The sequence below is a fragment of the Mirounga angustirostris genome, unplaced genomic scaffold (assembly GCF_029215605.1).
Source record: "Mirounga angustirostris isolate CCGP_5_RB_7025 unplaced genomic scaffold, mMirAng1.0.hap1 SCAF_5, whole genome shotgun sequence".
Lineage (NCBI taxonomy): Eukaryota > Metazoa > Chordata > Mammalia > Carnivora > Phocidae > Mirounga > Mirounga angustirostris.
This window is the reverse complement of record NW_026991713.1, coordinates 89,264,911-89,288,949: the sequence shown is the minus strand read 5'-3', so window position 1 is coordinate 89,288,949 and position 24,039 is coordinate 89,264,911. Positions and strand designations below refer to the sequence as shown.

Below are 24,039 nucleotides of genomic sequence, written 5' to 3'. Positions count from 1 at the left end.
AGAACCCATGTTGCCTCTCTGAGACTGAAGTTACTGAGTTACAGAAGCAATGTGGGAGGAACATTATGGTGTCAGACCTGAAGAGCATTCTCATGAAAAGACAAGCTGCATGAAACTCTAGAGGCAGTATCTAACCTGTGGCCAGTGTATAAAAAACAACGGTCATTACCATAGAACTCATGTTCCAGTGCACCAACTAGTATCTTCACATACCAAAGATGTTCATGTACCATCCAGGAAAGAAACTAATTCTTGAAAGATTTATTCAACTGGTTTAATCATTGTGAAAGGAGAAATTTTAAAGAAAATGCATACATTGTGATAAACTACATTAAAAACCTCTCCTTTATCAATTCCCTAGCCAAAAAAAAAAAAAAAAAGTTAGAACTTGAGACTGGGAGGCTAAACACTCAATGTTAACTAACTACAATTGGAACTTCAGCTACAACTTGCTTATTGCAAAGGTTCGTTCAAAATCTGAACATATTTCCTCCCTGTCATTCACACCATTCATTCCATGGGCATTGACTGAGAGCCCCTTTTGGGAGGGAAGTGGGGAGGATCAGATACAAAAAGGAATGAAACATTACCTGCAACTTCAAGGAACTTAAAATCTGCTTGTTTCTAAACCAAATACATTTGCCAAGTTTTCCTTCTTCTTTATAAATGCCTCTTGGATTTGCCCTTTTCTTTCCCTTCTCTTTATATCCTCTGTTTTACCAATACACTGTTCATTGTTGTCACACTATGCAAAATTGTCACATTTTCTTACAATCAAGATTTTTAAAGTTATGCGACTTGGACAAATCATCTCATCTTAGAAAGGAGCCTCAGCTTGTTCTACATGTAAAAAGGGGAAAACAGAAATTTACTGCTTATAGCCTGGTGATTTTCAATCCTCAGATCTATGATTTTTTGAAGAAGCTCCTAACACAAAATAAACATTAAAATTTGCAAATGAATTCTACTTTTTATCCCTTACCCCTTTCTTCGCTCTCTGAAAACAGATTTTTGGATCTATGGTATTTGTGAGAAGATAAAGTAAGACTCTTTCGTCTTAACAAAAGTCTTAGGGCTACTATTTAGATGTCTGACTTACCTATTTCCATTCATACTCATCATATCCATCCTCAATGCTGCTATGACAGTGACCCAAGACAACAGACCTTTTATACCCCTGACTAAAAAACTTCAGTGGCTAGGCATTTCCTGCAAACAATGTCCAAATTCCTTAGTATGATTCTTCCCACTGTGGTCCATGTTTAGATAATCTTATTTCTCAATGCACCACCTTGCACCCTTCAGTTAAGACCAAACCGTTTGCAGTTCATTCATTCATTATATCCATTCTACAAGTATTTACTGAGCGTAAATTTTACATTAGCCACTGTGCTATGCTTGGGGAATCATGAAGTAAGCAAGGCAGAGATGCACCAACTTCACAGAGCTCACAGTCTAGTTTATAAAGGGTTCATACTGCTGTTTACAGCACCCATCAGCCTCCCAAATGCCTGGAGCGCACTACTTACATTTCAGAGTTCAGTTCAATGCTCAGCTCCTCTGTGAAATCCCTTCTGACTCCTACCCCCACCCACATGGAAGAACTGACCACTCCACTGCACCTCAGACACTGCCATCCAAGCTTATTTAGCTCTTTATTGTAACAATGGAGTCTACCTCACCAAAACAGTGCATAAGCAATGACCATGTCTTATTCATCTTTGGAATGACTAAATTGTCATGGAAACAGAGACTATGAAGACCTTGGCCTGGCACCCAGAAGTACTTAATAAATATCTGCCTAGAAATGAAAAGACTGAAGGAATTAATTATTTTGTTTTTTAAAAAAATAAAACAAAACCAAAAAAAAACCTCTTCTTTTTCAGTTTCTTCAAGTCATCCTCTAGACTGCAAGTCCCTTAAAGTCAAGAACCAAATATTACTAGCTCTGTTCTGTTCACATATTAATCATAAATAAGCACCTGTTGAATATATTCTCTGGATCTATAATTCACAACTACTAGGACATGGTAAGGATGTCATAATACAGTCCTGGAGAAAACTGAAACCAACACTAATCAGCCTGACAATACCATAAGAAAATATATCCGTGTATGGTATAAAATCCATTTTATAAATGTCTGATTTGAGTCCTAAGGCCTAGTCACTCAATACACAGGCAGAAAAAGAGTCACAAAACCTTAGAATTGTTCATTCTTACTACACCCAAGACACTGTAGATCCAGATAATGTAAAAAAAAAAAAGGGGGGGGGGGAGAATTCCAAATTTATAAAAGGGTGTTAGTTCCTATGGCAGATAATAATAAGGATACTTCCAACAATAATAGCAAATATATACACTACTTTCTGCTTGTCAGGTTCTGCTAGAAGCATTTTACATGTACTAGCTCATTTAATTGTCAGATCAACTCTATGAGATATCCCCATTATATAGATAAGCAAAATTAGGTAAAAAATCTTGTCCAAGATCATTCAGCTAATAAATGATAGAAGTGAATTTGAACCCAGGAAGTCTGGTTCCAGAGTCTTTGCTCTTAACCACAGTACTATTCTGAGTCTTTTAACCATAATACTATTATTATTATTTATTATTGTGCAATAATAAAAGCCCATGCAGGGGCACCTGGGTGGCTCAGTCGTTAAGCGTCTGCTTTGGCTCAGGTCATGATCCCAGGGTCCCAGGATTGACCCCCACATTGGGCTCCCTGCTCCGTGGGGAGCCTGCTTCTCCCTCTCCCTCTCCCCCTGCTTGTGTTCCCTCTCTCACTGTGTCTCTCTCTGTCAAATAAATAAATAAAATCTTAAAAAAAATAAATAAATAAAATAAATAAATAAATAAAAGCCCATGCAGATCCTGTGGAAAAAATGCATTTCCAAACATATGTGGTGTATTTCAGGAGTCCTGAACTTCTTTTTAGTAATGATTTCTATTTTATACTAAAGTTTAAGAATATATTATTTACACATGAGACAATCTAGAGAGGACAAGGGAAATTAAAGAAGAATCAAGGAGAAAGCCTACTGGTTTCACAATACAGAAAGAAATGATACTATAACACTACCCAAAAGTTCAAGACCTATAAGGAAGAAATTCTGTCAACTGTCAGCCCACAATAAAATGGATCATTTATGAAGATCAACAATTATATCACAAATAATTAGCTAGGAAAATCCACCTAAGGCATTGATGTCATATTAAAGACTCCTTAGAAAGCACTGCAATACATCTGTGGTTCTAAATTACATGATAGTAAGCAGAAGTCATATCTTAGTAGCTTTTATAAAAACTCTTTTTTAAACAATCCTTATCTCTCACTATGTCACTCCAAATAATATAAACAAGGCATGGGTTCAAATTACGAATCTGAATACGTAATCTGTAAAATGTGGTTAGAAGTAGAATTATACCTCGTCAAATAAACACACATACCATAGAGGGCCTTTGCACTTGTTTTTGAACTGTGTTCTCTGTCCATTTGGGAAAAGGTGGGTGATGATCCATAGCCACTGTAATAAAGAAAAAGAAGAAAAAAGGTCATTGTGCTGGGTTGAAGTCCAAAGTAAGCAATAAAAATTCAAAACTACAAATAAAAATTCCAATGTACCACAATCACCATGTGTTTTTAAAAAAACACATTGAGTTAATGCTAACTAGGTTTGTCAAAATGAGCCAGATCCTGCTCTGGTCAAGAAACAGAATATAAACCACACTACCCCAGTGTGGACGAGGTAGGTGCAAATCACAGCCTCCTCTCAAACTCCAAGTCAGAACCTTCCTAAGAAGTCAATAAGGCTGAAACTATCTTAGAAGAGTTTAAGTTTGCCATACTAAATTGAATTGTGAGCAATGATCCAGGCATAAAAAGTACTCAATGATTTAACCTATAATGGAATAGACATTATTTTCACAAAAACTTAAAATGTAAAATAACACTTTATCATTAAATTTGACCACCTTTACCCTACTTCCAGCCTCCTGTTACTAATACGGGAGGTGGAGTAAACGTATCACTTGAATTTTAAAAATTTATTCAGTAAACATTTATTAACCCCAAAAATCTATTAGAATAAGGATTACGGCAGGGGACATGGTCTGTTAATAAAATAAGTAAGTAAAACCATTACAACAGAATGTGATATCTGGATAAAACTAATAGATATTACAAGTAAGATCAAAGAAGGATTCAATTTTTATCAGGATGTGCAGAAAGACTTCACCACCAAGTTGGCATTTTTGCAGAATATAAATTGGAAAGAAACTCTATGGATAGGTGGAAAATTAAATGAGGAAAAGGCATGTGGAACTGGCTCAATGACTAGCATGGTGTCCAAGGGGACAATGCATCTAATGGGGCATGCCTAGATTAGAGGAATGGCTTCAGACATAGGGAAGGCAAATAGAGGGCTTAAGAATTTTACATTTTTATTCTCTGGATGCAACAAATATTTTTATACAAGAACATGACATGATCAAAAACATTTTTAAAGAAAATAATCCAAATGGCAAGGTAACCAGGTAGAGGGTGCTGCAAAAATTATGGTAGGAAAAAGGCCCTAAGTAGAGCTAGAATAGAAAGAAGGAAGAGACAGAAACAAGAGTTCCTTTATAGAAGAAAATATTATAAATTCATGATTAAGTGGATATTTATTGTTTTTTTGGTTTTTTTTTTAAAGATTTTATTTATTTATTTGAGACAGAGAGAATGAGAGACAGAGAGCATGAGAGGGAGGAGGGTCAGAGGGAGAAGCAGACTCCCCGCCGAGCAGGGAGCCCGATGCGGGACTCGATCCAGGGACTCCAGGATCATGACCTGAGCCGAAGGCAGTCGCTTAACCAACTGAGCCACCCAGGCGCCCATGGATATTTATTGTAAGAAAAGGGAGGAAGATTGAGGGTGTGGCCAAATTTTCTGGCTTGAATAACTGATGGACAAGATAAAGACAGCACCAGACAATACTCCCCAGGTGTCTCTTACTGACAAATACTAAAGAGATTTGCATTGATCTTTGTAAAGAAAAAAGATGAAGTATAACTCTTTACAATGTGAATAACCTATGAATTCTAAAAAATGATGAGCGAACTCTGTACCACAATGGCCAATATAAAATAACTACAATATTAACCACACTGTATAAGGAAACAGCAACTTATGTCAGGGACGTGACTTCAAGTTATACCTGGAGCCACAGGGATTGTTTTGTTTGCTTGCCTGATCTTTTTATTTGTTTTACATACCGATAAGTAGCTTGACAGACTGGACTAGAAGACATATAACTCTCCTCAGATGCCAGTATTTTATAAATAAAAATATAATAGAATGCTCCAGAGAAACTGAAATCTCTGAAGTAAAGAAATAATACATAAAATACCAGAACAAACTGTCTTCTATTAGATCACTGTCACAGAGGAGGATATTACCTAACCATCTTTTTCTTTCCAGACACAGTAAACTTTTAAATTAGAATTAGAAAGAAATTATATATTAATGAAGAATAAACTACATAAAGAATTGGAATTAATCTTTTCAGTAAAAATATAAAACAAAGCCATCAAATCAAATCTAAAAAGAACCCCAACAGGGGCGCCGGGGTGGCTCAGTCGGTTGGGCTTCCAACTCTTGATTTCAACTTAGGTCATGATCTCGGGGTCATGGGATGGAGCGTCACATGGAGCTCTGCACTCAGAGCAGAATCTGCTTAAGGTTCTCTCCCTCGCCCTCTGCCCCACCCCCCACTCATGCACTCTGTCTCTCTGTCTCTTTAAAATAAATAAATAAATCTTAAAAAAAAAAGAACCCCAACAAATTAAATATAAACCTTCCAACTTACTTCATTTGAGCTGGATACATTCCAAAACCACTGGGATGATTAGAAATATGACCATTCATTGTGGTTTTCACTCCTGGGTTCTGAAAAAAGAAAGGTACATAGATTAAAGGTAATAAAAAGGTCAAGACATTTCAGTTTCAAGTTCTTCATTCAACAAATACATGTCACTGCCGGGATGACAGAGATACAAAGAGAACGATCTCCACCCTTAAAGTGCTCTGGCGCCAGAAGTGCAGATGGACATATAAACAAAGATTCAACTGGCCTTTAACATTAATGTACTAGAACGGTAAGCAAATTTAGGCAAGTAAAAGAAAAATCTAAGATATAGTTTTGAGTCTTCTACATATAGAAGGCATAACTGTATGTTCTGCTCTAACTCATAATCAATTCTTGGTTTTATGAAATGTTACTTTGTTTACTGTTTCATTATGCAAGTAATATAGGTTCATTAAATTTAAAAACCTGAGAACAGGAAAGTGCAAAATGCAGAAAAGCACAAAGGGGAAAAATAGCACCCAGAGCCCTATCATTTAACAATCCTGTCATTTCCCTCCAGTCTTTTTCTTGCATCTACTTTTCTTCTTTCTCCCTTCCTTCAAAGCATGTTTGACAAAATCCTATACACACACACTTGGATACACCTTTTTTCCAAGAAGGTATCCATTTACATATTCCTTTTACTTTTCGTGAGAAAGCAATTTTAAAGTTTAAAGTTTAAAGTTAACACCAGATATTTAACTTCAGAAAACATTTTTAATATGTTTCACAAATTGAACAAATTCCTTCAAACAAGATGAATAAGTAAAACTTCTTGCTAAATCCAATGGCTTTTTCTTTCTTTGTTCTCCAAGACAGTACTGCTTACACCTGATTTCTTTTTTTTTTTTTTTAAGATTTTATTTGACAGAGAGAGAGAGGGAATGAGAAAGCGAGTGGCAGGCAGAGGGAGAGTGAGAAGCAGGCTCCCTGCTGAGCTGGGACCTGGACACGGGACTTGATCCCAGGACCTTGAGATCATAACCTGAGCCGAAGGCAGACACTTAACTGACTGAGCCACCCAGGCACCCTACACCTGATTTGTTTTTATTTACTCCTGGATACTTGGGCCTTCTTGGGTTCTGTGACACTAAACAATTCTGGATATTACCTTACTTTTCCGACTTTTGTATACATTATATTACTATGTCTTTCAATAATGGAGAGGTAGGTAGGGCACATCCCAGCTTTATTATAAGACAAAGACAGAGGGAGCAGTAGAATTAATAACTACTGAGTGACTATTATGTGTCAGGTAATATGACTGATACTTCCAAGGTGAACAAAACAGTCCCAGCTTTGGGTCAATAGTCTAGTGGGAAAAACATTCACTTCGTTAAAAATTTTTTTCTCTTACAAAGGATGATATGGGGTCCATTTTGAAAGGGCACTTCATTCAGATTAGGAGGCCGTAGAAGGCCTACAGAAAGAAATTACATTCAAGACCAGTAACTTCAAGTTAATTCTTTTTTCATTCTTCAGATCCCAGTTCAATCACAGTGTCCTCAGGGAAGCTTTGACTGACCTCCCTGAATAGGTAAAAGTCCACTATCAGACATTCTCAGACTATAAACCATTTTTCAAAGTACTTTCTCAAACTATAAGCAATTTTTCAAAGTACTTATCACAGTTATAATTTTTCATTTGTTTAAACTAATTCTTGACTCTTCAGTAGACTAGAAGTTCCATAAAGGCAGAGACTTGTTTAATGCTGTTTCTCAAGCAGTAAGAACAGTACCAGGCGGGCACCTGGGTGGCTCAGTTGGTTAAGCAACTGCCTTCGGCTCAGGTCATGATCCTGGAGTCCCGGGGTCGAGTCCCGCATCGGGCTCCCTGCTCGGCGAGGAGCCTGCTTCTCCCTCTGACCGTCCCCCCTCTCATGTACTCTCTCTCATTCTCGCTCTCTCAAATAAATAAATAAATCTTTAAAAAAAAAAAAAAGAACAGTACCAGGCATAGAATAGGTGGTAATTAAATATTTATTCAAAGAAAGAAAAAAAGAAGGAAGTCCGTGTCCCGCTTTTGAAAGACTTTATTGCATTCTTAATGATACAAAATTAATTCATATGGAACACAGAGTAAATAAGTCCCAATGTATGTGGCTCTACTTTTAATCTACTAGAGATTCAAAGGGAAAAGCCAGGCTGACTGCCATAATTTTTGGAAGGGGTGAGACTTGACCTATTTCTTAAAGAAGAGTTAAGGATTTAGAAAGGTCCTCAAAACACTCAAGTTTAATTCAAGCTTTCCCAATAGTCCTGTTCATATTTATTCACAGCTTAGAAGCAAATTTCTAAACTAAGGAACAAAGAAATGTTGACCTCTCCCCTTGATTTACACAATTACATAACATTAATTTACAAAATTACTACATTTACAAAATTACATTACACTTATATTACATTGTTATATTCTGTTTGCATTGTTTTTGTGATCTGATCATACTTGAATATGATCAGTATACAGATAAACCAGTTCTCTGGGGAAAAATTAAATCCTGATTTGTAGTGACTTCCATGGTATAAATATTTCCACTATGGCTCATCTCAAGCTATCAATACTTTTACAAAATTCCTAAATATCCCACAGTTGGTTCTCATATGCCTATAGGACCCAAACAGAGCACATCATTGTTACATTCTAGAAGTTGGGCCTGGAATAACATTCTGGATCTAGAGCCCATGGCTAGACACAGTCATTCACAGAAGCCTATAATTCTATTTCTGGCACTAACTAGCTACACAAGTCAATTAAGCCTCTGTTTCAATTTTCTCATCAATAAACTAGAGATAATTCTTGGGTCTTTCTAACTCACAGAGCTAGTGAAAAATCAAATGATGGATGTGTAAGTTTCTTTTAAAGTTTTTTTTTTTCTTTTTTTTTTTTTTTTAAGTACTCTTTCAAAACAAGCTGGTTCGTTCAGTATATAAATTAAACCCCCAGGGTTTGTACTGATTTTGATCTGGTTTGCATTTTAAAACCACAGCAGCTGGTTTTAATAAAGAGTGATAGCCACAGCATCTCATCATTTTCATGTTTAATTCTTCCTGACAGTCAAATAAATGCATGGCTTGTGTTTTGTTTTTAAAACGGTGATCTGTCAGAGTAAGAGAATATTACAAAAGGGAATAGAAAATGTCAATTTGCTAAATTGAATTTTAAATATAGAAATTTTTCCTATCTGGCAATCACAGTGTCACTTGTCACAGATGCTCATGTAGCAATATGGAGTTTTCAAATATTTAAATATAGCAATTAGAGTGCACACCTTGCAAAGGAGACAATTACAAATGTTTGGTTTTCCTTCAGGCTTTTAAAAGACATATCCAAATTATAGCTATGTAGACCATATATATAGTTTAGAGGAACCTTCAAGTCTTCCTAAAAAAAATAGGCGTTTTCATTTTTATTAACTGTTAAGCAAAACAACTTAAAACTAAGGAAACAAACATTTTCTTTATCATTTTACAGAGTCACAAATTAGTTAACTCTACCAAATAAGCTACTTAATCCTGCTAAAGGTGTACACTAAAACTGTCCTAACTGCTTCCACAGATTTGAGATTACAGCTTCACTTTCCTTATAAAAACACTTTTCATAACTTATAGTTATTATAATTTTATTTTCTACAGAAGATAACATTCTTCAGCCAAGCAAAAAAAGTAAAATGGCAAATTTAAGATCTAAGTTAAGCACACCAAAAATGGTAAACACTGAAATTCTCAATGTAAACAGAGTCTATGAAAAATCACTATAAGCAGAAATAAATGAGGCTAATCAAAAGGAATGAGATCTTGCCATTTGCAACGACATCAATGGAACTGGAGGGTATTACGCCGAGCGAAGTAAGTCAAAAAGAGAAAGACATGTATCATATGACCTCACTGATATGAGGAATCCTTAATCCCAGGAAACAAACTGAGGGTTGCTGGAGTGGGGGGTGGGGTGGGAGGGATGGGGTGACTGGGTGATAGACACTGGGGAGGGTATGTGCTCTGGTAAGCACTGTGAATTGTGCAAGGCTATTGAATCTCAGATCTGTACCTCTGAAATAAATAATGCAATATATGTTAAGAAAAAAAAAAAAGAAGAAGAAGGTAGCGGGAGGGGAAGGATGAAGGGGGGGAAATCGGAGGGGGAGACGAACCATGAGAGACGATGGACTCTGAAAAACAAACTGAGGGTTCTAGAGGGGAGGGGGGTGGGAGGATGGGTTAGCCTGGTGATGGGTGTTAAGGAGGGCACGTACTGCATGGAGCACTGGGTGTTGTGCACAAACAATGAATCATGGAACACTACATCTAAAACTAATGATGTACTATATGGTGATTAACATAACAATAAAAAATTTTTTAAAAAAAAGAAATAAATGAGGCTATCCGTAATAAGGCAAAACCAGAAAGCTACATTTGTATTAGACAGTGTTGAGATCCCAAATATAAATAAATAAATATTTAGATTCCTTTTCCTTTTCTTTACTCTTGCTGGCACTTCATAACACTTTCGAATTGATGAATGATTAGGTAGTCATTACTCAATGTTAGAATACCACCCACCCATTTTGGCTACTAAACAAGAGTAGCTCTCCCTGTATACTGAGCTGTCCTTGAAATAACTTGTTCTCTCAGAAAATGCCAGACTTTTTTTGTTTAAGTTTTGGTTGGCTTGTTTAGGTTTGACAGAGTATCTTGAAGTATCTCGACTTTGATTTCAATTTAACTAAATTCGTATCTCTTGGTCTAAATTATAACCAATGGCAGAGGAGGGGGATGGGTATTGTCATCATTACTTAGGGTTTTTAACTAAAAAATCATTGAAATTTAATTTTTAGCAGTACTTTGTGACATCATTTACCAGGGGTTGTGCTTAAAACATAAAAACACAAAGAATTTATTTTAAACCTTCTGAAGCATCACATGTTCCGTCTCCTGTGCTGTCTTCTGGAGTAACGACTTTTCAATACATGTTACCAGTACTGTCAGTATAGTGGTCTCTACTCCTCTGTCACTTGGTCTAATATTCAGTAATAAAGAGTTTGTGTGGGGGCTCCTGGGGGGCTCAGTCGTTAAGCGTCTGCCTTCGGCTCAGGTCATGATCCCGGCGTCCTGGGATCGAGCCCCGCATCGGGCTCCCTGCTCCGTGGGAAGCCTGCTTCTCCCTCTCCCACTCCCCCTGCTTGTGTTCCCTCTCTCGCTGTGTCTCTCTGTCAAATAAATAAATAAAATCTTAAAAAAAAAAAAAAAGAAGAAGTTTTTGAGGTAGTTATTAGCTCCGTTTTGTAGGTAAATGACAGTCTCAAATAAGTTAAGACATCTGCCTAAGTGGTAACACAAGAAGCCAGAATTCGAAATGCATGGGTTCACTTAGATGCAGATTTATTTCAGTAACTCCAGTACAGTACTGTAAATGGATTTTCTCTTCCTAATGATTTTCTTAATAACATTTTCTTTTTTCTAGCTTACTTTATTGTACTGACTAGAGTATATAATACATATACAAAATATGTGTTTATCGAGGTTTATGTTATTGGTAAGGCTTCCAGTCAACAATTAGCTATCAATAGGTAAGTTTGGAGGAAGTCAAAAGTTCTGTGATAATTTTCAAATGTGATGGGGTTGGTGCCCCTAAACCCCATGTTGTTCATGGGTCAAGTGTATAAAAGTGGGTCTTCTGAGTGCTTCATTCACATGTAAATAGCATGTGATACCCATAAATTTACCTGGACCATTTACATTTCTTCCATTATAATTAAATACATATTACGGGAAGAGAGGAATAAGTCTCCAATTTAGCTGGAATCCTCCAACAAAAATAAAAATATGGGGGCGCCTGGGTGGCTCAGTCGTTAAGCGTCTGCCTTCGGCTCAGGTCATGATCCCAGGGTCCTGGGATCAAGCCCCACGTCGGGCTCCCTGCTCTGCGGGAAGCCTGCTTCTCCCTCTCCCACTCCCCTTGCTTGTGTTCCCTCTCTCGCTGTGTCTCTCTGTCAAATAAATAAATAAAATCTTTAAAAAAATAAAATTAAATTAAAATTAAAAAATAAAAAAATAAAAATATGGTAGGAAAGGGAACAAAATTCAGAGAGAGAAGAAACTGTCTTAACCCTTCTTTATTACCAGGCCCCCTATCCCACTGAGGCACACACTGGGGTTGGGTTTTGAGAGAAATAGTGGTAGGATTGGATCTTGAACTGTTTCTCAGCAAAGTGTACGTTAAATTTCATAAGTAACATGCAGAATTTTAACTGAAATCTCCACATATATATTTATGTGTGAGTTTTCCTCTTTTTACATATACCTTGCCTTACACATGCTTGAAAAAAACCTTTTATCAAAATGTTTCTCTCCCTGATTGTATTATTTCCACAATTCACAATGGACTTACGGTTAGCCTTGTATAATGACTGCGGCAATAAACACGTTTAAAGGAGTATATACTTCAAAAGTAGGGATCCGAAGGGGTACGTGCACCCCGATGTTTATAGCAGCAATGTCCACAATAGCCAAACTGTGGAAAGAGCCAAGATGTCCATCAACAGATGAATGGATAAAGAAGATGTGGTATATATATACAATGGAATATTATGCAGCCATCAAAAGGAATGAGATCTTGCCATTTGCAACGACATGGATGGAACTGGAGGGTATTATGTTGAGTGGAATAAGTCAAACAGAGAAAGACATGTATCATATGATCTCACTGATATGAGGAATTCTTAATCGCAGGAAACAAACTGAGTGTTGTTGGAGTGGGGGGTGGGGTGGGAGGGATGGGGTGACTGGGTGATAGACACGGGGGAGGGTATGTGCTCTGGTGAGCGCTGTGAATTGTGCAAGACTGTTGAATCTCAGATCTGTACCTCTGAAACAAATAATGCAATATATGTTAAAAAAAAAAAAAAGAAGGAGGTAGCGGGAGGGGAAGAATGAAGCGGGGGAAATCGGAGGGGTGGACGAACCATGAGAGACGATGGACTCTGAAAAACAAACTGAGGGTTCTAGAGGGGAGGGGGGTGGGAGGATGGGTTAGCCTGGTGGTGGGTATTGAGGAGGGCACATTCTGCATGGAGCACTGGGTGTTATGCACAAACAATGAATCATGGAACACTTCATCTAGAACTAATGATGTAATGTATGGGGATTAACATAAGAATAAAAAAATAAATAAATAAATAAATAAATAAATAAAGGAGTATATACTTTATCAGTGGACGTTTCTGATATAACCACCGTGTGACATAATTAATCAGCAAACACAGGTCTCGGAGCCTGCTCACCACTGCCACACCCTTAAACAGACTGCCACTTACTCCGTCACATGCCAGGGAGGGCTCGTTAAAACTGCAGCTAAATTTGGGGTTTTTAAATTTTTTTTGTAAACAACTTTTCTATTTTTGAATCACTTTATATTTACAGAAAAGTTGTGAAAATAGAACACAAAGTTCTTGCAAAACCTGCACCCTATCTCCTTACTGTTAACATCTCGCATTAACATGATGTATTTGTGACAATTAATGAACCAGTATCAATATCAGGATTTTATTATTATCTAAAATCAATACTTGTTCTGACTTCCTTCACTTTTTTTACCTAATGTTTTTTTCTGTTCCAAGATCCTATCCACAATACCACATTGCATTTAGTCTTCATGTCTCATTAGGCTCCTCTCCCCTGTGACCATTTCTCACACTCCCCTTGTTTTTGATGACTATTTTAGTTTTCTAGGGCTTCCATAACAAAAGTATCACAAACTGGGTGGCTTAAAACAACAGAAACTTATTCTCTCACAGTTGTGGAGGCCTTAAGTCCAAAATGAAGATGTCAGCAGAGCTAAGCTCTCTCTGAAGGCTGTAGGGGAGGAATCCTTCTTTGTCTCTTCTAACTTCCGATGGTTGCTGGTAATCTCTAGCTTTCCTTGGCTTATAGATGCATCACTCAAATCTCTGCTCTGTCTTCATATGGCCTCCCTGGGTGTCTATCTATATACAAATTTCCTTCTTCTCATAAGGACACCAGTCAGTGGATTGGGGTCCACCCCAATCCAGTATGACCACATTGTGATTCATTGGCAAAGACCCTATCAAAATGAGGTCACATTCTTAGGAACAGTGTGGTAGGACTTCAGCATATCTTTTTGGGGGACACAATATAACTTGCAATAATGACTTTGATTGCCTTCTGAGGAGTACTGTATTTAGATATTCTGTAGGATGTTTCTCAATTGGGATTTGTCTGATGTTTTTCTCGTGATTAAGCTGGAGTTACAGGTTTTAGGGAGGAAGACCACAAAGATTTGTGCCACTCTCACCACATCATATCAAAACTCCATGTTATTAGCTATGACAAAAATGTTTATGCTTAACCTTGCTCACTGACTAAAGCAGCATTCGTCATGTTTCTCTATTATAAAGTGACCTCCCTCACCACCACTCTACAGGCCTGTTTGGAAGAACTCACTATATGCAGCCCATACTTATGGGGTAGAGAGTTATGCTCCACCTTCTAGAGGAGGGAATAGCTGCATGAATAATTTGGAATTCTTCTGTATGGGAGATTTGTGTATTTTCCACTATTTACTTATTTATTCTATTTTTTAATTAACAGAAAAGATGGAAAAACATACAAGAGGGGATCTGATTCATTAAATAGAAACTCCTGATTATTCATCCCCTATAAAACTCCTATCTCAGGTGGTTCAGACGAGATCTGAGTTAGGCTTCCATTCTGTGCTGGGTATTGTATAGTGATGAGTGAGAGAGAGAAAGAGAGAAATTGAGGCATGAGAGAGATCATAGCCCTTAACACAAAACCTTGGCTAACACCACCAAAAAAGATGATTGGAATTTTTAAAAATAAACATTATCTAAGAAGTTCAAATCTTCCCAGAAGCAAAAAGTTGTTGAGTGCAGATTCTCAGAGGAGGTAGAAGAATATTCCCTGTGGGCATTTTCTTCCAAAATAAGAATAAAAGCACAGCTTTTTTCTGCCAGTTCAGTTCTCAACTGAACACATATCAGTGAACAACATTTTGGAACAAGAAGTAAAGAAAACCATCCCATCTACCTCACCTCTTCCCTACTCCCCAGTAATTTTTTTTCAAATTTCTATTTTTTGAAAATTAGCCTTATGGGTTAGTATTCACTGACATTCTATGAACCTTTTGGAAAGGTTCCAAAATGAAACTTTGTGTCACTGACTAGTGCAAAACAAAAGCTAGTGAGGAACCTAGGATCTCATATGAGTATTTTTATTGTGAGATATTCTTTTTCCATAGTAGTGCCACAAGCTAAATAAGTACAGTTCAATGTATTTTACAAAGGCAAATAGATAAAGAGCTATCTGGGCCAGACATAACCCAACTTGGAAGACAGAAAAATATGTTCTAAAATCATCTTTAATGAAATCGAAACTCTTGAATTCAAATTTCATTATGACGTATTAAATGGCTTCTAAAAATAGTAAATCATAAAACCTTACAGGTACAGTGAGAAGAGTTTTAACCCACGGATGAGATATAACATTTTAATATTTAACTACCCTGTTGCCACATGATTACCTTTCTCTGTATTACCTAGAGCAAAGGACACGAAGCAGTAAACAAAACACTGCTGGTGCTTCACTCTGCATTTTTAGTACAGCTCCTTAAGAGGATCAATGGTTTTACAAACTGTACAACATATTTTTAGAGTAAATGGTTACAACCTACAAAGTAGCAAATGTCACCTTCAAGCAACTACTATACTCAATTCATCCTACATTTCTAAATTATAAATACATCCCCCCAAGGTTATGATAAATAAGAAATACTTAATTTTTAAACTATACAGGACTTTAAGCAATGCAATTCTGTTTAAATGAAGGTTAAAGTTTTCTACTGTATTATAGCATCCATCACCCTCAAACTGCTTCCCAGATATTTTATAAAAAGACGTTGCTTTTCATCTCAAGTTCATTTCTTTCTGTCTGACTACTACTCAAATATTGGTTGATAAGAGGACACAGAGGTATCATATCAAGAATTATTCATTATTTCAATTTGTCTGTTCTATTTTTCTCAAGATACGGTTTTAGAGATCCAAATGTCAGCATAATGGTTATATGGGGGCAGGTGTATCAAGTTTAACATCTATAACTTCATAAGCCAACAGAAAGTTCATGACTGGGCTATAAGGTAAAATTCTCCAATCATTCTTAACTAATCCTTATTCCTATTATTCCACAGTGCTTAACATTTTGTTGACAAAGATAAAAATACACTCCTTTTCACTTATCTTTAAAAACAGAGGTAGTCCCAATATGCTGTTAGAAAGTGATTCGACAAAGAACAGTCAAAACAAAACAAAAATCAATTCCAGTAATTATCTACATTTGGCTGAATATAAAAATAACTGATTGCCAGTCAGTACTCCTACTAAGAAAACAAATCCTAACAAAATCTTCCTTGAAAACTTCCCCATCTTCTATGGAAATTTTGGGGGGGGGGAGAAAGAAAAAGTATATTTAGGAAAACATTGCAGGCAATGTTAGGACAGCATAGTATCAAGTTTAAGGGAAGTTAGATTAGGAGTGGGTCTAGAAAACAAAATCTCCCTCAAAGAAGGGTTGAATCAAAGAAGGCAACATAAAGATCTTTAGAAATGTATGGCACAGTAGGGGAGGGAGACATCAACAGGATCATTTATAGTTCAATGTGGCAAGTAGAAAGACAGAATGCAAAGTGGGCACCTTATGCTTGGGGTGGGAGGGGAGGGCATTCAGTTCATAAAAAGCCTTCCTCCAGTCTGTGATGCATGAGCTGAGTAAGCCAGGAAAAGAGAAGAGCGAAGACAGGAGACAGCGTGGTACATTTAGGAAACAACCAGCAGTTCAGAGTCACTGAAGAATAATTTAAGAGGTAGAAAGTAATGAGGGAGATAAAACAAAACTGCCTATCACAGAGGGCAAATGTATTTTTATATCAAATTTTGTTAGAGCAAAATTCAGTGTTTACTAACCCTATTTGTGTAATTGCTATTCACAGTAAATATTAAGATATTTCTTTGTTTGTACACTCTCGTCTTTAGAATAATCGTCTTACCTTCAACCCTTAGTTTTCCTTCATTTCCATTAATTTCATCACTTCACTCTCCACCAGAAGTAAAGTCTCCTTTCAATGCAATCTATTCCGCTATCATTTTTATCTTTCTGCAGGCCTCTCTCCCTGATTTCTATGCATTGCCTCCTGCATGGCGTCCACTGTGGTATCCAAATCAACACTATCCTATTCATTACTTTCATTTCCTCCTGTCTTAGATCCTTGTTTCCTGGAGCCCATGACTCCCTTTTCTTTACTTTTACTTTTTATCTCAGAAGGGCACATACTTCAGAGTGTAAGAAAGCTAATTTCTGAAGCTTTACTTGACTGAAAACATGTTTATTCTACCTTCACAGATGACCAGTAGTATGTCTTCATTTCCAGTTCTAACTTGCATATTATTTTAGCCCCAGAATTTTGAAGTCATTGATCTGTCTTCAGTATCGCTGCTGAGATGTTAGGTGCCCCTCTGTGTTGTTTTTTTTCTGCAGTTCTGGAGTTTGGAAATCTTCACTTTTCTTCCCCGATGTTCTGAAATTTCATGAATATACTGCTATAGCTGTTTTTTAAAAATTCGATAGATTAGAAACTCGAGAGGTCTTTTCAAATTTGAAAATGACTGTCCTTAAATTCTAGGAAATTTTCTTGAGTTATTTCTTTGAGCATTTCTTCATGACATTTTCTAAAACTTTGCTTTTCTAAAAAATGCTACTGTTCTATTCTGAGGACTGAATCTCTAATTTTATTGACTTTTCACATTTGTTTGTCATTTCCTGGTATTTCTGTGGCTTCCTTAACTTCATCTCCAAAAAATCATTTAAAATTTTTCAAGTCTTCTATCAATTTTCAATTTCCAGGAGTATATTTTCATGCCCTTTTTTTTTTTTTTTTTAGTAATACTTGTTCTTATTTCCAGATTGCAGTATATTCTTTGATATTTCTTAAAATATTGATGATAATATTTTGAAGTTGTGTCTTCTCCTTTTGTGTCTATTGCTGTCAATTTCTTTGTTTTCTCCAGGCTTGTTTTGGTCTCCAAATTTCTTCAAATATCTAGTGATCATTGGTTACTACTCACATTGAAAACGGAGCACTAACAGGCCAATTAGAAAGTCTGTTTAGGTAAGTGGGGCTTGTCAACATGCAGGCTTCACTGTGGAACAATCTCACTGGGCTATTCCACAGGGAGACCCCCAACCGTCAGTATCCATAGGTCTTTTGCTCAGAAGAGTCAGATTCTTCAAAGAAGCATCTGCCAAGTGAATAGCTAGAGAATATATTATCTGACTGCCAAATTTTTGGAGATGAGTAGAGGAAGTACCCTGGGGGTATCTCAATATTTAGTGTTTCATTTAACTATCCACCCTCCTCCTGTGCCTTGGTATCCCCCACTCAAGAGTTCTCTAGCTCACATTCTCCAGAGAATTAACTTCCAGTGTTGCTAGAGTGTAGGGAGGCATCTGGGGTCTAAGTTCACTTTAAACACACTTACACTGTTTTCACCACATACTCATTGTCAAGCCTTTCTGAGATTCTGAAGTGTCTCTCCCTAGCAGCTCAGGTTCCAGCTTCTTAGTACTTGTACATTAGTTACCATCACCCATGGGCTTTCCAGAGTCACTTTATCTCACTGATTTTCTACATTTTCTTAATCCCTTTGCTGTCACTGCTTTGGGAGGAGTAGAATGAATGTATGTGCTTGATCTGCCTTTCCCTGTAACATATTTTCTTTTTTTTTTTTTTTAAGATTTTATTTATTTGACAGAGAGAGAGAGAGAGCACAAGCAGGGGGAGCAGCAGAGGGAGGGGGAGAAGCAGGCTCTCCACTGAGCAGGGAGCCTGATGCAGGACTCGATCCCAGGACCCTGGGATCATGACCTGAGCCAAAGGCAGACGCTTAACCAACTAAGCCATCCAGGCGCCCCTCCTGTAACATATTTTCATTGTCAAAACACTGACAAATATTTGTTAATGAAAAACTCAAGAGAAAAATTCAAGTCACCTCCAATATGAACTTGAGAGGTTAAAGTGGACTATGAAATATGAGCACAAGTTTATACTAAAAACAAAAAGACTAGGACAACCAGAGTGAAAGCAACACAAAAATGAAGAAAATTTACCTAACATAAAGTCAGCTGATATTTTGGTAGTGTATGTTTAACTACCTGTTGTTATATATAACAACAAATGCTGTTTTCAAATCCCAGGAAAGAAACAACAATTATAGTGTGTAAAAGTGAGGCAATATCCTCAACTAAATCAGGCATTATTGTTAATTTTAAAAATGCCTTAATTGTTTTCTAGAAATTAAATCACATCTTTAAATGCACAATACAGTTAGATGACTAAATGAAACCTGAAATCACCCTTAGACAAATAATCAGTGACTTATTCATTTTAATTATTCAGATATTTTTTTCCAAAGAGAAGCCCTATTTATTTATTTTTTAAAGATTTATTTATTTATGAGAAAGAGTGAGAGAGAGTGCATGGGAGAAGGGGCAGAGGAAGAGAATCTCAAGAAAACTCCCTGCTGACCTCAGAGCCAGACACAGGACTCAATCCCATGACCCTGAGATCATAACCTGAGACACAATCAAGAGCAAGAGCCGGATGCCCAATCCAACTGAGCCACCCAGGCACCCCAAGAAGCCCTATTTAAGTGAGAATAAGTGGGAATAAATTCTTTGTCAGCTCCCTGAAAGAGAAATCAGAGATATCTGTGCATTAGTTTTAAAATCAAGTTGTCTATAAAAGTAGTGTGAAACTCCTTCCTTAGGAGGTTAGATATTTACATAGTCATAAAAATTAAAGAAGAAAAAAATTAAGTCCAATGGGAAAAAATTTTTTTCATTGAGACTACTAAATTTCATATTAAAGGCAGTAAATATAAGCTTTGGCTATGGATAATACTAACCTCGAAAAATGTCTACTATAACAACAGAAGCGCTCAAAAATAGGAGTAAAGTTCTTCATAAGCCTCAAATTATCCATGAACTGGGGTAAATCTAGACATATATCTGTTCGCTACTGTAAAAAAAAATGCTCATTTATTAAGCATTTTAGTGTGTGAGTTACTGTACAAGTGCTTTATATACATTATCTTATTTAATTCTTACCCACCTTATGAGGTTGTAAGAGCTTACTGATACCAGATAGGCGAAGGCCCCTCGCCAAGAGGGTTCCTTGCTTTGTGTGAAGAAGAAACCAAGCAAGCATTTCAGAGAAAAGGGGCAAAGATTTATTAAATACAGAAGAATGGAGCTACCTCACAAAGAAGCGGTCTCTCCTCTCAGATAAGAAAGAGGACCCCCACTTTGCCTCTAATGAAGGTTTTTTTTTTTAATTAGCTAACCTATAGGGAGGGGCTTACTCTAACTTTGGGTTTACCACTTACATTAGGTAGTTTGTCTATTTTCTTAGGTTTATGGAATTACCCACAGCGAGGATTTTTAAGAACGTCCAGCTTTTGTGGCTTTTATTCCTGGAGAGAGTGGGGTCTTGTAGTTTTCCATGAGTTGAGTCTTGTGACTCTGTTTATGATACTTGCTTTTAGCGAGAGAGGGAACACAAGCAGGGGGAGTGGGAAAGGGAGAAGCAGGCTTCCCGCGGAGCAGGGAGCCCGATGCGGGGCTCGATCCCAGGATCCCGGGATCATGACCCGAGCTGAAGACAGACGCTTAAAGACTGAGCCACCTAGGTGCCCCCATTCAACAGTAATTCTTACCAACCAAAACCAGTACTAATTTATTCAATCACTCATTCAACAAACATTTACTATGTAACCATTATGTGCCCATCAGTGATCTAGATGAGCACTGTTAAATAAAACTTCCTGTGATGATGAAAATGTGTGATATCATCACTGTCCAATACAGTAGCTGAGCACAAGTGTTGAACACTTCAAGTGTGTCTAGTACCATCAAAGCACTGTAATTTGAATTTTATTAAATTTAAATTAGTTTAGGGGTGCCTGGGTGGTTCAGTCGGTTAAGCACCCAACTTGTGATTTCAGCTCAGGTCTTGATATCAGGGTCGTGAGTTCTAGCCCCACATTGGGTTCCACACTGGGCATGGAGCCTACTTAAAAAAAATTAACTTTAAATTAGTTTATACTTAAATGTAAATAGCAACATATTGCTAATGGTTATCATACTAGACAGGAGAGCTCCAGATACTGAGTGCCCAGTTAGCAGACATGGTTCCCACTTTTACAGGGCTTAAAGCCTAGTGGGAAAGCCAACATGAATGATAATAAATATCCTATTATAATTTCTGTTAATGGCTTAGAAGAAAAAGAATACAAAAGATAGTATTTATAAGGATATAAAGTCAGACTGGGTCACATCTAGCTATGAACTTCTAAAAACTACAGGATTAAGAGATTCATGCTGAAAATGTTATTTCCTCATTTAAAATCCAGGATAATTAGTGAACCACTGAAACAAAGAGTTAATGCATTTTTTGAAAGTGCCTTCAATGTCTTAAGACTGATCACAGAAACAATGCTCTGTGGGCACTGAAATCTATGTAAAAATAATTCTGAATAAGGATAATTTCTTTTTATCCTGTTAACAGCCTGAATTTAAACAAAATAAAATGAAAGAGAGTAGGGAAGAGGAATCACAAAAAATAAAACAGTAAGATATATAAAATGCCAACTTTAGATACTCCAAGTTTAAGAATCTGGATTTGAGGGATCAGGAAGTGAGAGTAAAACAAGTGAAGTACTATTCACTTGGAAAGAAATAGAACTTTTTATGGTCACAAGTCCTCTTTTGGGCCAGTGTCAATTTATAAACCAAAAAAAAAAAAAAAAAGAAGAAGAAGAAGAAGAAAAAAGAAAAAGTTTCTCCAGAAATTACATTCCTAGATTTGAGCACTTAGAAATGTAACAGAGCAAACAGAACTCTATATAGTAAATTAATAAGTTAAAAAGAGGTTGCTTGGATCAGCAGAGGAAGGGAGAATCACCAAATGCCTTCACGTTCCTGGATCATATTGTGTGGATTTTTGTTTGGGAAGTTAAGATAGATTTGTTTGGGTAAGTAGGCTATTTCAAGTTAAAAGGAAGAGGAAATATGAAGAAGAAATTAGCACAAGGGCTAGTAATGCTGCATTTGCATTTTTTTCCTTTTCCATCTTTCCCATCTCTAAGCCACTAGAAAACCGGTCCAGAGACTGAGATAAGTAAGACTGGGGGGGGGAGGGGGGGAGGAGCATGACCTGATTTAGTTGAAATGTGTTGTTCATAAGAAAAACAAGTTTAATCTTTCTAAATAGCCCCCCCCAATCAATTCCAGCTCTTTATTAAATAAACTAGGTGTAATTTAGCTGGCATAACTGCTGTCTACCATTTTAAACCAACTGTTTTATAAAATCAATGCACTAAGAGAACTAAACTACCACTGTAAGTGCTAACAGCAATGGGAGGAGGAGGAGGAGGTGCTGTTTAGATAGCACTGTGTGTGCCAGGCACAATTCCAAGCGCTTTCAATACATTTAATTGTCACAACAACCTCATGAGGTAAAGACCATTACTCTCCTCACTTTACAGATGCGTTAAGCTAGGGATTGAGTTTAATCAAATTCCCAACGTCAAAGAGCTAAAAGGTAGTAGATACGGAATAAAATCCAACCACTTCGCCATACAAAAGAAAACAATGTTCAGAGAGTCGGTTTTTTGCCCAAAATCACATGATCACATAGCATCTAAATAGAACTAAAAAGATTTTTTGTTTTGCTATAAATTTATTATAATAAGAGTACATACATTTGTATAGATAAGAACTAACAGTGTAGCTTTACTTATAAAGAAGAAAGAAAAGGAATGGCTTCTGAATGTTTATGAAGTAAAGGCAGGAAATAATCAGGAATGTTAGAAATATTATCAAGATAAAGGCAAAGGTCTTACCAGAACAAAAACAATGCACCCTATAGTTTCAAATGATTACAAAATTCCAAAAGGTCATGGCATCACCTCGACTTCTGATCAGCAAAATCTATGCCTGTTACAGAGTATTTCTCTATGGGAACACATTTCCAATTGTCTAATGGCAATCAATAAAACTAGAATTGACTTAAATATTCAACTTTAGGATAGCATGTTTTTACAAACATGGTAACATGAATTATTTTAAATAAAGCATTAAGGTAATTAAAAAGGCTCTATGAAAATGTAGAAATAATCCCTTTTATCTCTATTAAGCAGAAGTATACACAGTGAGTGATTTTCCTCCAACTTCTTCAGAAAATATATTTTCTCAGGAATTTCAACAAATCAACTTAAAAACATGTTCTGATTTTTCTAACATGATCTTACATATTTTTACAGAATTTGATGAGGAAAGGAGTTAAGTTTTCCTCAAGCTGCTGTCAGCATAGCTTAAACTCGGCAAACTCATTTAATAGTTTCAATATATTACACTATAAGAGAGACACATGACTGTTTCTGATAAAACATGTTTTTTTATATTTGGTACTATCTCTTAAAGTAGTTTTCAAACTCCATATATTTGTGTCATATAAGCAGTAAAAATCTATTAATGAGAGGATTACCAGGATTTTAAGTGATCTTTTTTTTTAGCGGGGTGAGGGGCAGGGGAGAGGGAGAGAGAGAATCTTAAGCAGGCTCCACGTTCAGCACAGAGCCCAATGCTGGGCTCCACTCGATCTCATAATCCCACAACCCTGCGATCATGACCTGAGCCAAAATCAAGAGTGGGACACTTAACTGACTGAGTCACCCAGGCACCCCTTAAGTGATCTTTTGATGATCGAATCTGGAATCATTTCAGAAGCTTCTGTAGATAAAATCTGAATCAATCTAATACTATTGCCTTCTAAAACTTAAATTTATTATTGTGCCCTTCAGAAAACATCCAATTCAATTAACTAGCATAGTACTCTTTTCTGACCTGGCCTTTTATACCTTTAAAGCTTCCTTTCTCACCATTTCTGCCTTCCTGCCACCTCCCCTGTTCCGTCCCAGACCCACTCCTCCACCCTGAACACCTCCCTATACTTGCACAGGCAGACTATACATCATTTTGAAGATTCTTGCCATCAAGTAACATC

At 36.8% G+C, this 24,039-nt stretch overlaps 1 protein-coding gene across 6 annotated transcripts in view; it reads right to left on the bottom strand.

Annotated features, from left to right (window-relative positions):
* Positions 1–24,039, bottom strand: part of EPS8 (EGFR pathway substrate 8, signaling adaptor) — a 177,930-nt gene that overhangs the window by 58,599 nt on the left and 95,292 nt on the right. For all 6 annotated transcript variants that reach the window (XM_045873804.3, XM_045873803.3, XM_045873807.3 and 3 more), the window contains 2 exons: positions 5,851–5,930; positions 3,452–3,528 (listed from right to left, as the gene is read on the bottom strand). In XM_045873804.3, coding sequence (XP_045729760.1) covers positions 3,452–3,528; positions 5,851–5,909 — 136 coding nt within the window. In that variant the 5' untranslated portion in view covers positions 5,910–5,930. The remainder of the gene's footprint in view (positions 1–3,451; positions 3,529–5,850; positions 5,931–24,039) is intronic.